At 38.5% G+C, this 12,532-nt stretch overlaps 6 protein-coding genes across 6 annotated transcripts; 2 read left to right on the top strand and 4 right to left on the bottom strand.

The window, feature by feature from the left end:
• Positions 1-7,681: 7,681 nt before the first annotated feature.
• On the bottom strand, positions 7,682-8,091 carry LOC117141984. The gene is made up of 3 exons (XM_033305793.1): positions 8,067-8,091; positions 7,806-8,012; positions 7,682-7,743 (listed from the first exon to the last, which is right to left on the bottom strand). Exons 1-3 carry the CDS (start codon positions 8,089-8,091, stop codon positions 7,682-7,684), a joined length of 294 nt encoding a protein of 97 aa, XP_033161684.1.
• A 184-nt stretch (positions 8,092-8,275) lies between these two features.
• LOC117141739 lies at positions 8,276-8,686 on the bottom strand. Its single transcript, XM_033305359.1, has 3 exons — positions 8,659-8,686; positions 8,394-8,600; positions 8,276-8,337 (listed from the first exon to the last, which is right to left on the bottom strand). The coding sequence occupies exons 1-3, from the start codon at positions 8,681-8,683 to the stop codon at positions 8,276-8,278; spliced, it is 294 nt and encodes a 97-aa protein (XP_033161250.1). The 5' UTR covers positions 8,684-8,686.
• A 254-nt stretch (positions 8,687-8,940) lies between these two features.
• On the top strand, positions 8,941-9,328 carry LOC117141854. Its single transcript, XM_033305530.1, has 2 exons — positions 8,941-9,178; positions 9,251-9,328. The coding sequence occupies exons 1-2, from the start codon at positions 8,947-8,949 to the stop codon at positions 9,313-9,315; spliced, it is 297 nt and encodes a 98-aa protein (XP_033161421.1). The 5' UTR covers positions 8,941-8,946; the 3' UTR covers positions 9,316-9,328.
• Positions 9,329-9,799: 471 nt separating this feature from the next.
• LOC117141795 lies at positions 9,800-10,225 on the bottom strand. Its single transcript, XM_033305436.1, has 3 exons — positions 10,201-10,225; positions 9,922-10,140; positions 9,800-9,864 (listed from the first exon to the last, which is right to left on the bottom strand). The coding sequence occupies exons 1-3, from the start codon at positions 10,223-10,225 to the stop codon at positions 9,800-9,802; spliced, it is 309 nt and encodes a 102-aa protein (XP_033161327.1).
• Positions 10,226-11,113: 888 nt separating this feature from the next.
• LOC117141777 lies at positions 11,114-11,536 on the bottom strand. Its single transcript, XM_033305409.1, has 3 exons — positions 11,494-11,536; positions 11,231-11,440; positions 11,114-11,175 (listed from the first exon to the last, which is right to left on the bottom strand). Exons 1-3 carry the CDS (start codon positions 11,516-11,518, stop codon positions 11,114-11,116), a joined length of 297 nt encoding a protein of 98 aa, XP_033161300.1. The 5' UTR covers positions 11,519-11,536.
• A 313-nt stretch (positions 11,537-11,849) lies between these two features.
• On the top strand, positions 11,850-12,465 carry LOC117141516. The gene is made up of 2 exons (XM_033305006.1): positions 11,850-12,099; positions 12,401-12,465. The coding sequence occupies exons 1-2, from the start codon at positions 11,868-11,870 to the stop codon at positions 12,463-12,465; spliced, it is 297 nt and encodes a 98-aa protein (XP_033160897.1). The 5' UTR covers positions 11,850-11,867.
• Positions 12,466-12,532: the final 67 nt, after the last annotated feature.

Genomic DNA, 12,532 nt, shown 5'->3' with positions numbered 1-12,532 from the left:
GGCTAGAGAACCATACGATTTTGGTGGCCCGAGAACGCGTGTCTGCATTTAATTTAATAATATGGTGTCATGTAGCAGTTGTTAGGATGCGCTAAATGCCCCATCCTCAGTCTACGAAACTCGGACTGGCATCTGTTTGAGTTTTCGGAGTTGTGTAACCCAATGCCAGACGGCTCTCGTAGACAAAAGCAAGCTGTTCCTGCCCCGAACAACAAACCTGATGCCGAACCTGAACATGAACCTCAATGGAAATTATAGCAAGTCTTGTCCATTTAAGAGGATTTAGGTTCGGTAGGTTCGCATTTGTATGCTAACAAGGGCGTGCGCTGAACGGTCTTTAAAGTAGGTGCCTGAAAATTGTAGAATTTCCCCATAATTAAATACGAGAGAATGCAGAACGATTCTCTGGTTGAACAACTGCCGATGACTGATCTAGTTACCTCAAGTGCCGGCTCTTAGTTTGCCCTTACACTTAGCAGCTTTAGATGGTATCTTTGAGTACGTGAATGAACCGTGAGATATGATGCAAATACGAGATACGTATCTCCACTTGAGCTGACCACACAGTCACGTTCTCAAGTCACCCTTAGATATTTAATACCTGAAAATAGTTCAGTGCTTTCATTTTAGGTATTGAGGATTAATTCGAGTTTTTGTCCAATTTAAAAAATATTATATGAATGCAAAAGTATCTATGCATGAAGCAAACCAACCATCCTAGATAATTTCGAAAAAAACTGATAGTGCATTTAGTGAGTACAGCTATACATATAGTGCATAATATTTTCAAATTGCAGAATGAATAATCGCAATCTAGCAGTTCCATCTCATATCAGCCACAATAATAACACCACTCACTTTGCCACAGTATTTCGAAAGTGCTCGTGTTCATTTGCATTCATTTTAGCATACCATAATTCGTTTGATATTCTCTGTTTTTTCGGAGGAGGTCCTTTTCCTGATTATCATGCTGGGTATGCCATCAGTGGAATGTCCTCGCACTTATTACATATGCAAATGGCAAACAGATTTATATACACCGAAACCGTTGACAGGACTCCCAGCCAACTTTCATTTGCCAACTTTCCAACTGTGGAGCTATGCATCCCCCGCTCACCATTCAAATGCAAATCCCCAAACTAATTTTTATTTCGACAAAATATTCACGGCTCGTTGCATTTTGTGGGGCCATCCTGAAATCAACCCTTCCGAGGGTTCAGATAGACGGGTTAGCCAGCTGGTCCATGGCAAATGCACAGAACACTACATAATACAATCGTAAAATTTGCCACAAAAGCCACTTGGAAATATTAAAAACAGCCGCAGGACAATGACAGTCACGCTCTCCAATAAATCGCTTACGCACAACTTTTCCCTCCGCTCCTCGAGGAGTGATGAAAAATTTTCCATTTTCATTTTCCTACATGCAATAAAATCTAATAATTTTTGGGGGTTGTGATGCCAATTTCTGGGAGGCTGTCGCCGACAAAATAGCTACAAACAATTGGCAACACTTGTGTTGTGCGGCGATTTTTTGGGGGTAGAACAACCCTCAAGTAGTGCACTTGCCACATCTCAAAAAGGGGTGTGGGTGGGGCAGCGGGCGGTGGGGGATTAGCCAAGAAAATTGGGGGAGTTATTGCAATCAAAACGAAATCATTTTTATGCGATCCCCGCTTCCCTTCCGCACGACAAGTTTTCGCTTCTCTGATATATGAGATGTAATTAAAGTCCGGACCACGAAATCAGTTTTGGTTTAGTGCAATAGTTTTGCGGTGGGTGGCTCTGAATGCGGGGGTGGTTGCCCGATGGGCGGTGGGCGTTAGTCGGTGGGTGGTGGGGCGTGTCGGTTGATTGCAAATTGGTCCATGGCCTGTTGGTGACGTGTCTTTGATTACGCCGCAAGTCGTTGGCGCTGTCATCGTGTTCCCGGATTCTGGCTTCTGGTTTCTGGCTTCTGGCCGAGATTCCCGGACTCCTTGCTGTTTGTTTTTAATATAAATGCAAATTTCGCCAACGGCATTCGCCAGGCGCCATGCTCCATAGTACATATGTGTGCGAGCCTGTTCCGGAGATCTGTCATAATTAATATTTTGAAGCTTTGGCCACCGCATCGCAATGCGTGCGGATGTCTACAACTAGTTGCAGGACGCATATTAAACAGGATAGCCATCCGGCACTCTAAGAAAATACCTCAAAGTTAATTATAATTTTGGTCAATAATGATATTGTGCGCTTTATGACACATTTTTAAGCGCTTTGAAAGCTTGAATCACTCTCTGAAATCGTACATAATAAAAAATTAAATAATGGCAAACTCAATCTAAAATAGATAAATCCACACTATATTTAAGAAACAGACCTTAATGAAAATTTTGAATTATTTTGAAAATTATAGCTGCAAATATATAATATATATAATAATATTAAAAAGGATCAAAACTGAGTTTTGTTAAATAGAAAATATGAAAGAGCTTCAATTATTACCGTAAATCGAATAACACATTTTTCCGAGTGAGAAGGCCACACAACTATGCCGCCGGCCTATGAGCAGTTTTAATGCAATCTAAAGTTTTTGACAACCCCTCACTTCAGTCCACTTTCATATCTGTGTCCTGGGCCCGAAAGGATCACCGCCCAGTTTCCTGTCTCCAGTGACCAGTGTCCTGGTCCCTTTCGAGAGCCGGGTGAGGGTTTAATTTATGACTTGCAATTAGCAGTTGGCAAATGTGTAATTTTCATAGATGCAGAGCCTTTTCGGAGTTGATATATAATGATAGGACATGCCTCCACAGGATATTTCGGCTAATCGAGATTTGAATTTCCAGCCATTTCAGAACAAAGGGGAGCTTAAACTTTTAAGTGGAAGAGAATTGCCCAATATTAGGTTGCCATTTAATTGTGGTAATCTGATGCAGGCCAGAAAGTTTGACTTTCAGGATGTGTTGCAACCAATTTGTATCAAAATATGAATCCAAAACTGGGTCAGCTTATCACAATGAATGGAAAGTTTCTATGGAGTGCCCGAAGAACTTTAATCTGCGTCTGAACAAGTTTTTCATTACAACGATTTATGGTTGAAAATAAAATCAACAACCGACCCGCAAAAGAGCCAAAGCTCAGCACTCCAGATTCCTTAACAATTCAACGCACTGCAGCAGTAATTTCTCCGCTCCGGACATTCGTTCTCCGTAAGCTGCAAGGGCAAGCTCAAATATTTATAATGCTGTCCAACACTTGGTTGACCACAACTGCTGGCCTGGCCAAGAACATTGACCGCAGCCCAAAAATACACAAAAAATAAAATAAACAAAAAACCCAGAGTGTTGGGCAATCGATGGGGAGGGCGAAGCGGTAAATTGATTTTTGTATCTCATCGAACAAGTTGAACAAGTGCAGGATCCGGGTAAAAGGAATAAACGTATCCAGAGTGCTCGCACACGCCCCGATAATTATGAAATGCGAGGCAAAGAAAATCTACAAAAAACCCAAAAATAAAAGAAACCAAATTTCTACAGAAACAAAAATCAATTTATGAGGCGAACACGCCCCAAAAACTTTGCAGCAACGACGTTTAACTGCAAAACGCCCAATTTCCAAGGCGTGTCCGAGCAACAGACATTTGAAAGGATATGTGGCGAGGCAGCCAAAGGACAATGCCTGGCCGCAACATATGCGAAAGGGATAATAATTCACTGGCCGAAAGGCGATGGGAACAATGGTCGCATAACTCAGGCGCGCCAGATGAACTAAGGACAAACATATCTATATATATGTAGGTATATGTAGGGATACAACGAGCTGACCGACCGCATTATGGACTTGGGATCGCTTCTAATTCAAAGGACACGCGCACAGCGGGATGTTTGCAATGTCCTTTTCGCCAGCGTTTGATGTGCGGCGGCGACTTGAAATTGACGTTTAATGAGCACAATCCTCGCTCCCACGCGGCACCGATGGGTGTTTTATTTGAACACTGGAAAAATAATATGGATTTGTAATGCACTAAAATATAAAAAATACTTTTATATTTAATAGGAAATGCTTAATATCTTATTAAAAAATCTTAAGAACGGCCTACTCCTGCTTCAACATTGTTCTTATAGGAAATTAGGATACTGTATCTGGATCTATCCATACTACACTCTATATTTTTTCTAGGTGCATCCTCTTACATAAATCCCGGCTAGCCAGGACCTCGTTTGTGCAACACCTTTTGTTATCGCCGAAAACACTTGTCCTGTGAACCAGGACTCCTTGCTGCCCAGTCGACTGGCAAATATCACATTGTTACCTGGACTGTCCCATGTTTGTTGTCTGGTGTCTGGCCGTCTGGTCGATGGGGATTTTCGATTAGCTCGCTCTTACACATATCAAAATCGGACGTTAATTGTTTTCAGGTTCGTGGCATGTCAACAGCTCCAAACACGTCGCCGGCTTCACCGAGGTTTTCTGCTCGATTTATCTGTCTAGCCGGCTAAATTTTATGGATTTGTTTTGTTTACCAGCACTGAGATTGCAACAATTACTTATGAATCATGAATCAAGTTGGCGAGACTTGGACTTAACGACGGTTTTTAAGGAGCGCTTTAATGCGATTTTTGATGTGCACATTTTATCGAGACTAGTCTGCAATCTAAAACCAACCATTGATTTAACGAGATAGATATAAACAACACTACATTATTTTCAAATGCTACGATTTAAGAATTTTTGTCTAACTAAAAATGGAAGACTTTAGTGGACTGAATACATTCCTAATACTTAAACGTTTTAAATTATATTATAAATCCTAATTACTAATTTTAGGAAGTAAATGTAAGATCGCGAGCATTTGTTAATCCATAACGAATAATTTAAAACCAATTTGTATTTTATGCTTGGATTTTTTTTTGTATGTATCTGACCGTTTGTTTTGTTTTTCTATTAGCAAGCAATTTGTACATGCCATTAAAATCAAAGTTACCCCATTCCACGCGTTTTAAGATCGCAAATCGCTTGACTTTTGCGCTTTTGTTTGCCCTGCCAATGAATTAAAATCCCCGGCACTCACGCAAACATATCGGCGAAAAACAAACAAGTGCTGAGGCGAGACAAGGGTCCTTCAAATTGACCACACTGCGGCCAAGTACTGGTCGCATTCTGGCCCTGGAGCACCAGCTGTTGCGTAGACCCACCCACTCAAAGGCGGACCAACCATCCACCACCCACCACCTTGCAGCCACCACAAATTCCAGCCGCGGAACAACCAACTGAATTCTAATAACTTTAAACAAAAACAAACTTCCTGGCCACATGCCTCATGCCCATGCACTCGCGTATTACAGAAATTACAATGAGCGAGTTTAGAGAATTCGTTTCGAAATTTCACGCCACCGTCTGTGACGAAATTTTTTCTGTTTAATAGCAAAGGACAAGTGCAGCCAGGAGCAGGATGAGTCACCATCCCCTTTCTCTTGCGTCCGGGGGCAACCCTCGGTGGCAAGTGGAAAAAGGTTGCAACACGAAACCTAAACCGAAAAACTCAAAAAAGCATCGCAACCCCGTAGACACAGTTGCCACTTTTAATCAGCATGAAAGTTCCTGTTCCCATTCCCGTTCCCATTCCCATTCCCAACCGGCTGTTCAGCTATTTAAGGACCCCGGAGATTCCGATTCCCCCGAATTAAAACTCAGCCGAAAATGAAAATTTCTATACTGCGTTAGTTTGCCTTTTTGTTGAAGGCGAAATAAATGAATGCATGAATTCCAAAGCAATTTTGATGTTGACATTGAGTAATGTTGGTTCCGTTCAGCCTGGCTGCTTTACTCTGGATCTCTGGATTTTTGGATTTTTGGAGTCGGGTTGCTCCGGTGGGTGGTTGTTTGGTTTGGCATTTTCATATCATTTTCGAATATTACATGCGGATTAGCATTTCCTCATCGGGATCGCAACAAAACGTGTGCCCATCTATTGGGGGGTTTTTTGTGGGGTGTTTCGCAGTTGTGGAATGAGGAGCGCTCCATAAAAGGGGGTGGTTCACTGCACTGGGTGGGTTTCGGTGGTTTGGCCTTTGTCTGTGGGAGTGTGCTGTCGATTACCCTCGGAAGGTGTTTTTTAGTGTTCTTAAAGGCCTTTGTTCGGAAGACATTAAAGTTGTAAGGAAGGCGTTGAGGAAGTGAAATTGACGCACGAAAAGATACGAATAATAATGAAAATGCTTTATAGCAAATCTATTTTAAATAATTAGCATAATGTTTAAGGACCTTTAAGGTAAGGATATAAGGCGTCGATGTATTGTCAGATGTTCCTACTACTATATTTAAATTATTATTAAATTATTTTATTTATTTTTTTTAGCTCCTTGAACCCAAAAACTCCTAAGCTATTAAAAATGAAGCTGGAGAACACCGCATTGCACTCATAGTTCGCAAAACTCAAATAGCTTTCCTCATTTTCGCACTTAAGAAAACTTGCCATAATCCCAGCATATATACCTTCAACAACTTTTGGCTTTTACAACCCGACTTTCGGACAAGTTTAAGGAATTTCCCAAATCAACAGCCTTTCAGAAACCGAACTGGCACGAGGGGGGATTTTTGGGGGGACTGACGGAAAACCCGGGCGTCGAACTAACTTTTCAATTTTCTTTTCACGCTCGCATTTTACAAGCTGCTACATGATTAGGGTCAATGGTTGCAGGCTCCCTACTTCCTCGCTCCGGTGGAAAATTGTAACAAGCTGCCAAATTTCACACTCAGTTTCTGATTCTGAAATAACTCAAACGAACACCTAACGAAGTAAAAGTTTGGGGAGGGGAAAACGGAGGGGATTTGTATCTCTCAATCGTGTCATCACTGCGATTGTAATCATAATCACATTCACTGAAAATTTTATTATTAACTGAGAGTTTATTAAAAACGCATTGGGTTGCCCCTGGTCTGCTCTGATTTGTTTGCCGGGATTTGCTGTTTGCTTTTGGTCTTGTTTGTTATCAAGATCATGGACACATGTCGGGGATGGCTGATTACCGACGCTAGATAAATATTAAGCAACTATGTGGAGTGTTTCCTCTGCGAAGATTCGGAGAAGGATTCGGATTCGGATGACGACATCATCGTTCGCTTCCTTGCAGTAATTGACTCTCTGCCAGAGGGCACAAAACTGCTACCCCCAAAATGGTAATGAAATTTTGGGTTCGAGTGCTAGCAGCATATATGTGTATGGGGGAATCCCCCCAGCCAGCCAAACTCCACTCGAGTTTGTTATTGTTGTTGTTTTGGCACGTGGCACGTGCAACGTGGCCAGGAAATGCCCTGAAATTGATTTTTATTTTTATTTTAGTTGGGAGTCTTCGCTTTTTTGCTCCTGTTGCCCCGAGGTCTTGGCGTAATTATTTCTGTCCGCTGTTCCAGAATGTGATTAGATTTTCCAGTAAAAGTTTACTCAGCTTTTGTTGTCGCTCGATGATAATTAAAAATGATTAGCTCATAAATATTTCCTCCTGTCGAGGGTGAGATTTATGCGAAGGTAAACAAGGAGACAGCAAATGCCCCAAGGGCTAAACATAAATATATTCCACTCAAAAGTAATGGTCATGGAGTATTAAGGGGAGGCAATCGAAAAGTTTGTGCTTATGCTAATAACAATTTAAATAAGTAATGTTTTATTCTTTACTATTTACTTGTAATCCTACGATTTTTAAAGATGCATTACATCGGCAATATTATCACAATTCGCGTCCATTGCATTCATCTGGTTCACTGGAGGTTATAAATATTAAAAATTATAATTGTTTTATTAAATTACTTGCACGTATTCTTACACAAACACTTTGTAGCTTCCAATTCACAACGGGTAACATTGCTCCACTTGGATCCAATTTCCTGGCTGCAGTTTCGATTTAGCTCATTTGTCATTCTATTGAACTTTCCCATTATGGTTTCAGTTTCCTGACATTTAAGCAGCAATTCATTGCATTTGAATAAATCCCCAACATAGTTGCCTTCACTTGCTATAAAAACACTGACGACTTTCAACGCAAATTAGGTATAAACTAATATTAAATCCATATAGTAAAAGTTACCGATCAGCACCGATATGATTGACATCTTTAAATTAACTTAATATAATTTCCCATTTTAACTGCTTTTATAGAGTTGGATCCTAAAATTACTTTATTTGCCTTTATTAACTTTTGATAAAACAATATGTTTATTGCCAGTCTGTTATTGCTTAAGCTTTTGTTTATATCCTCTGTTGCTGAACAAAAGAACATTTCTTAAAAAGACTTGATTACAATTCCAAGACATCTGCAATGTTGTTGCAGGACATATCATCACAGCGACGAAAAATAACTAAAATATAAAATCAGTTAGCGCTAAATATGACTTAAATTGCAATTGTGACTCACGAAGACAGGTGGCTTTTTCCATTTCACATCGAGACACACTGTTCCACCTTCCTCTGCGCTCCCGACGACAATGACGATTAAATGAATCTATAGTCTCATCGAATCGTCCAATTCTGGGTGTAAATCGTTGGCAATCGTTATAGATATTCTCACAGTACTCTCGACTCCATTGAGCTTCAATGTGGCTCAATTGCAGGATACAAATAACTACAAAAAAATGGGTTGTTAGAAAGATAAACAATCGTTGACGAGATAAAACTCTTACCCAACAGCAAGAATATTTTCCACATTTTTAAGCTTCCCAAACTGATGTTAAACTATCTGCGCGGTTGTATTTATATGGGCATCGGATCAAGATTCCTTACCATGATGAAAGGAACACCTTTCCCCAGTTCCATTTTACTCAGGTGCTTCTTTTGTTGTACCTGCGAATCGATGTCAGTAGGGCTATCCTTGCTCTAATTTGAATTTCATTATTATACAAGTGTTTTTTCTCTGTTCGCCCGTGTATAAAACGAGTTATCTCAGTTTCCAGCTATCAGTTGTAATAAAAATGCGGTATCAGTGCGTTTTTTCCTTAACCCTTATCCTTTGCTGCCTTTCAATAAAGGCTCAGAGCTTAAATTGCACGAGGCTTCGCGAAAATTGTCGTCCTTGCACCCGCCGCTTGGTGGATCCTATTAACAACCTGGAATTCATTAATAGCGATTGTAGGGAAAAACTAAGAGGACGTTGGATTTGGCGGGACGTAAGGCGTTGTAATATGCAAATCGTTGCGTGCGAAAGTAAGTATAATATAGTATAAGTATTTAAAAAGTATTATATATAGAAATCTGAGAATATTTTATGAATTGCAGATCACGAAACACGACTGGATTGCGAGAATGTGGCTAGAATAACAGGCATGAGACGGATTCGTTGATTTTTCATAAGCCTTGAGAGAAATTTAAAACTATTTGTCTTTTTAAACAATATTTTTAAACATAAATAAAGAAATATGTTTGTAAAAGCAATTTAAGTACTTTTGCTTATTTATTTCCCGCAAGTCCATAGTTAGGGAAAATCGATTTCCAAAATCAAGCTGAAAAACGACCTATGCCCAGGTTTTTAAATTAATATTGTTATCTAACAGCTATGTATCATATGTGACCAAAAGGATAACATATATTTTTTTTTTGGATTAAGGACACTATTAAAATTTGTTTAATGTTGCAAGAAAATATACATATATTTATTGAATTACAAAATATAGTAAAGTTTTGCAGAAAGAACAACCCAGTTGGTTGCAATATTTAATGAGAGCTACAACTTAAAATATAACATTTAAATAAAAAATAAGAATACAAAATTGAATCTTGTTAAATATCATTTCTCGCTTTCAGTTTATTCAGGGTGTTTTAAAATTTTCACCAAAGACGCATTCGGTGGGCAACATTCTTGCAAGTCGGTGTTTCGCAATCGCGCACAGTAGCTGAATAATTGGAAAAGTATTACTTTGATCTTTCTGAAGCTTAAGATGTTAACTCACATAAACAGGCTATTCGCAGAAGATCACAACGGCTTACATCTGACCAGACAGAATCCGAACGGCGACAGTAGTCGTTAAAGAACTTGGAGGTATCGTCCTGTTTTCCCAAACTAGCTTCATTTTCAATGCACTTATCATAGGTGCGAATGCAGATTTTGTGACGCCTGTTAGCTTCATCGGGATTGCCTTGTATGTGAGCCATAAGCAGGCACACAATAGCTGAGAGAAAGTAGCTTATTACCACTTAAATAAATATAAATACCTATTGGTAGAACTTACCCAATGACAGCAAAAGTTTTAACATGGCGTAACGATTGAAATAGTTTTGAGGTCTAAACTGATTAATAAAAACCCAACTGCATTTAACACAGGTATTGGGATCGTATCTGTTTCTTTGTTCAGATTCAATAAATAATAAATTCAATAAATTGAGGACACTTAAGACCTCGCTTCCTTGTTGGCCATCATATATAAGGCCCCATTCGCCGAAGTTGCCAAAATGCCCAAAGTGACTCCAAGACCTCCAGGATAATAAATGTAGCATATGGCCAAAGCATATGATATTCACTTTCGGGACTGGATAATAATTGTTTCTCATATTCTTGAAACAAATTTTTTAAAATACAATAAAATGCATTTATAAGATATTCTATTTAATTATATAGATTGACTATCATTACCAACGCTTTTAATGAGTATAATATAAATCTCCCAAATTTCAAAACAGCTAGCGAAGGTTTATATAAAGAAAACTACGCTAAATTTGCAGGCATAATTACTACAAATGTAATTTATTCTTATTTACGTTATAGAAAAATATTTATTTATTTTGTTTTTTAAGTCAAATTCCCGTTAAAGTTCAAATTGAAATCAATACGATGAAATGTAAACACAATATTATGGATCTCCAATTCTGGTCACATATTTATAGCACATCTAGAAATAAGTACATGAGTAACAGCTGTGGAACTGCCTTGAAAATCGTTACTATATAGATATCGGTATTTTGAGCAGATAATTTTCCTAAGCTTATATATTATAATTTTCTTATATATAAATAAACTATAAGCAGAAGCCAATTATTTTAAGAATGGAAATTAAAATCACTTTATTTGCTCTCATTGAAAAGCTTTTTCTATTTCGGCTGACAAAACATTTATTAAATCTCACAAGAGTAAAATAATGCAATTTATTAAGACCGCAGGCTATCGGCAACATTTTTGCAGGACACATTATCGCAGCGAACCATAGTTACTAAGGAGGAAAAATCTTAATAAAATTCCAAGAAAATAAAAAATAATTTGCTTACATATGCACGAGGCTTTGACCAGCTCACAACGGGTTAATTTCCTCCAGTTTCGGTCATGTCGTCCGCAATATGAATTAAATAGATCCACGGTATCATCCTTAGTTCCCACGGTGGGCTGTTCACGAAGACAGTCGGCGAATAAACGATCGCAAAATTGGCGACCCGAAGCATCCTGAGCTAGGACCTGGCATATCAATATGCAGCAGAAAGCTAAAGGATTGAAATTATATAACTAAGTTTTATCATCTATAAGGGTTGCTTACCCAACAAAAGCAACAGTTTCGACATTGCAGAAGTTTTTAAGGTGAACTTGATAACTACTCTGACTATATCGTAGTATATCGCTCTTTATTTATACCGTAAACATTGATCAAGGAAGAATACGTTTACAATTTTAACAGGTGTGCAAAGGCTTTATCTTTTTTACAATTTTATATGAACAATCCAAATTCAATAGGTCAGACTAGAGCAGCGTCTGTAACGCAAAATTAGTTGCTTTATTATCTCATCTGAAAAACAGATGTGGTCCTATTTGGAACATACCACTTCCTTGTTTCCAAATTATATAAAAGCTGAGATTTTTTAATTTAAGCCAAAAGGAAATCTCCAGTTGATTTACTTGCACGCAGGCTTAAAAATGCAATTGACAAGTATTATCTGCGTCATCTTGATCCTGGGCTGTGTACTAATTAATGGACAAAGTCCCGAATGCCGTAAGTTAAGGGACACTTGCAATCCTTGCATCCGAAGACTCAACAATCCCATCAATAATGTGGAGTTCATGAACGAGGGATGCCGTGAGAAAGTTCGTGGTAGATACATCTGGAAGAATCAGACTCGCTGCGATCTTCAAGTGATCGCTTGCGGAGGTAAGTTAATATAAACTGTTTGAAGAATAGGTACCTACTTCTAAAAATCAACCATAAGTCTTGCCTAACTGAAATGTAAATTAACTAATTTACTAACACTGTTATTTAGCTTTAAAGCCTTTATATAAATTTTTCGATTTTTTTTTTTTGAAAATGTAAATACATCTTCTGGACTAAAACTAACGTATATTGAAATGAAAACCAAATTAATTAATATTCATTTATTAATTTATTTATTTATTAATTTTTCACAATTTACAAAAGTGCATAATAATGTTATTGACTTTTGCCGCATTTGCAGCTCACAAGAGGAAACTGGATTGCTTGGTAATAGCAGAGCTTGCTGGGATGCCAAGGCGAACTTAGAAGAATGCCCACCAGCATTGTGATTACCACATGGAAGCACAGCTAAAATATTAAAAGTGATTTTGTC

This window comes from Drosophila mauritiana, chromosome 3L, assembly GCF_004382145.1.
Source record: "Drosophila mauritiana strain mau12 chromosome 3L, ASM438214v1, whole genome shotgun sequence".
In the NCBI taxonomy this organism is placed as follows: Eukaryota; Metazoa; Arthropoda; class Insecta; order Diptera; family Drosophilidae; genus Drosophila; species Drosophila mauritiana.
Note: the sequence above shows the minus strand (reverse complement) of the source record. Positions and strands in the feature narration are given on the sequence as shown.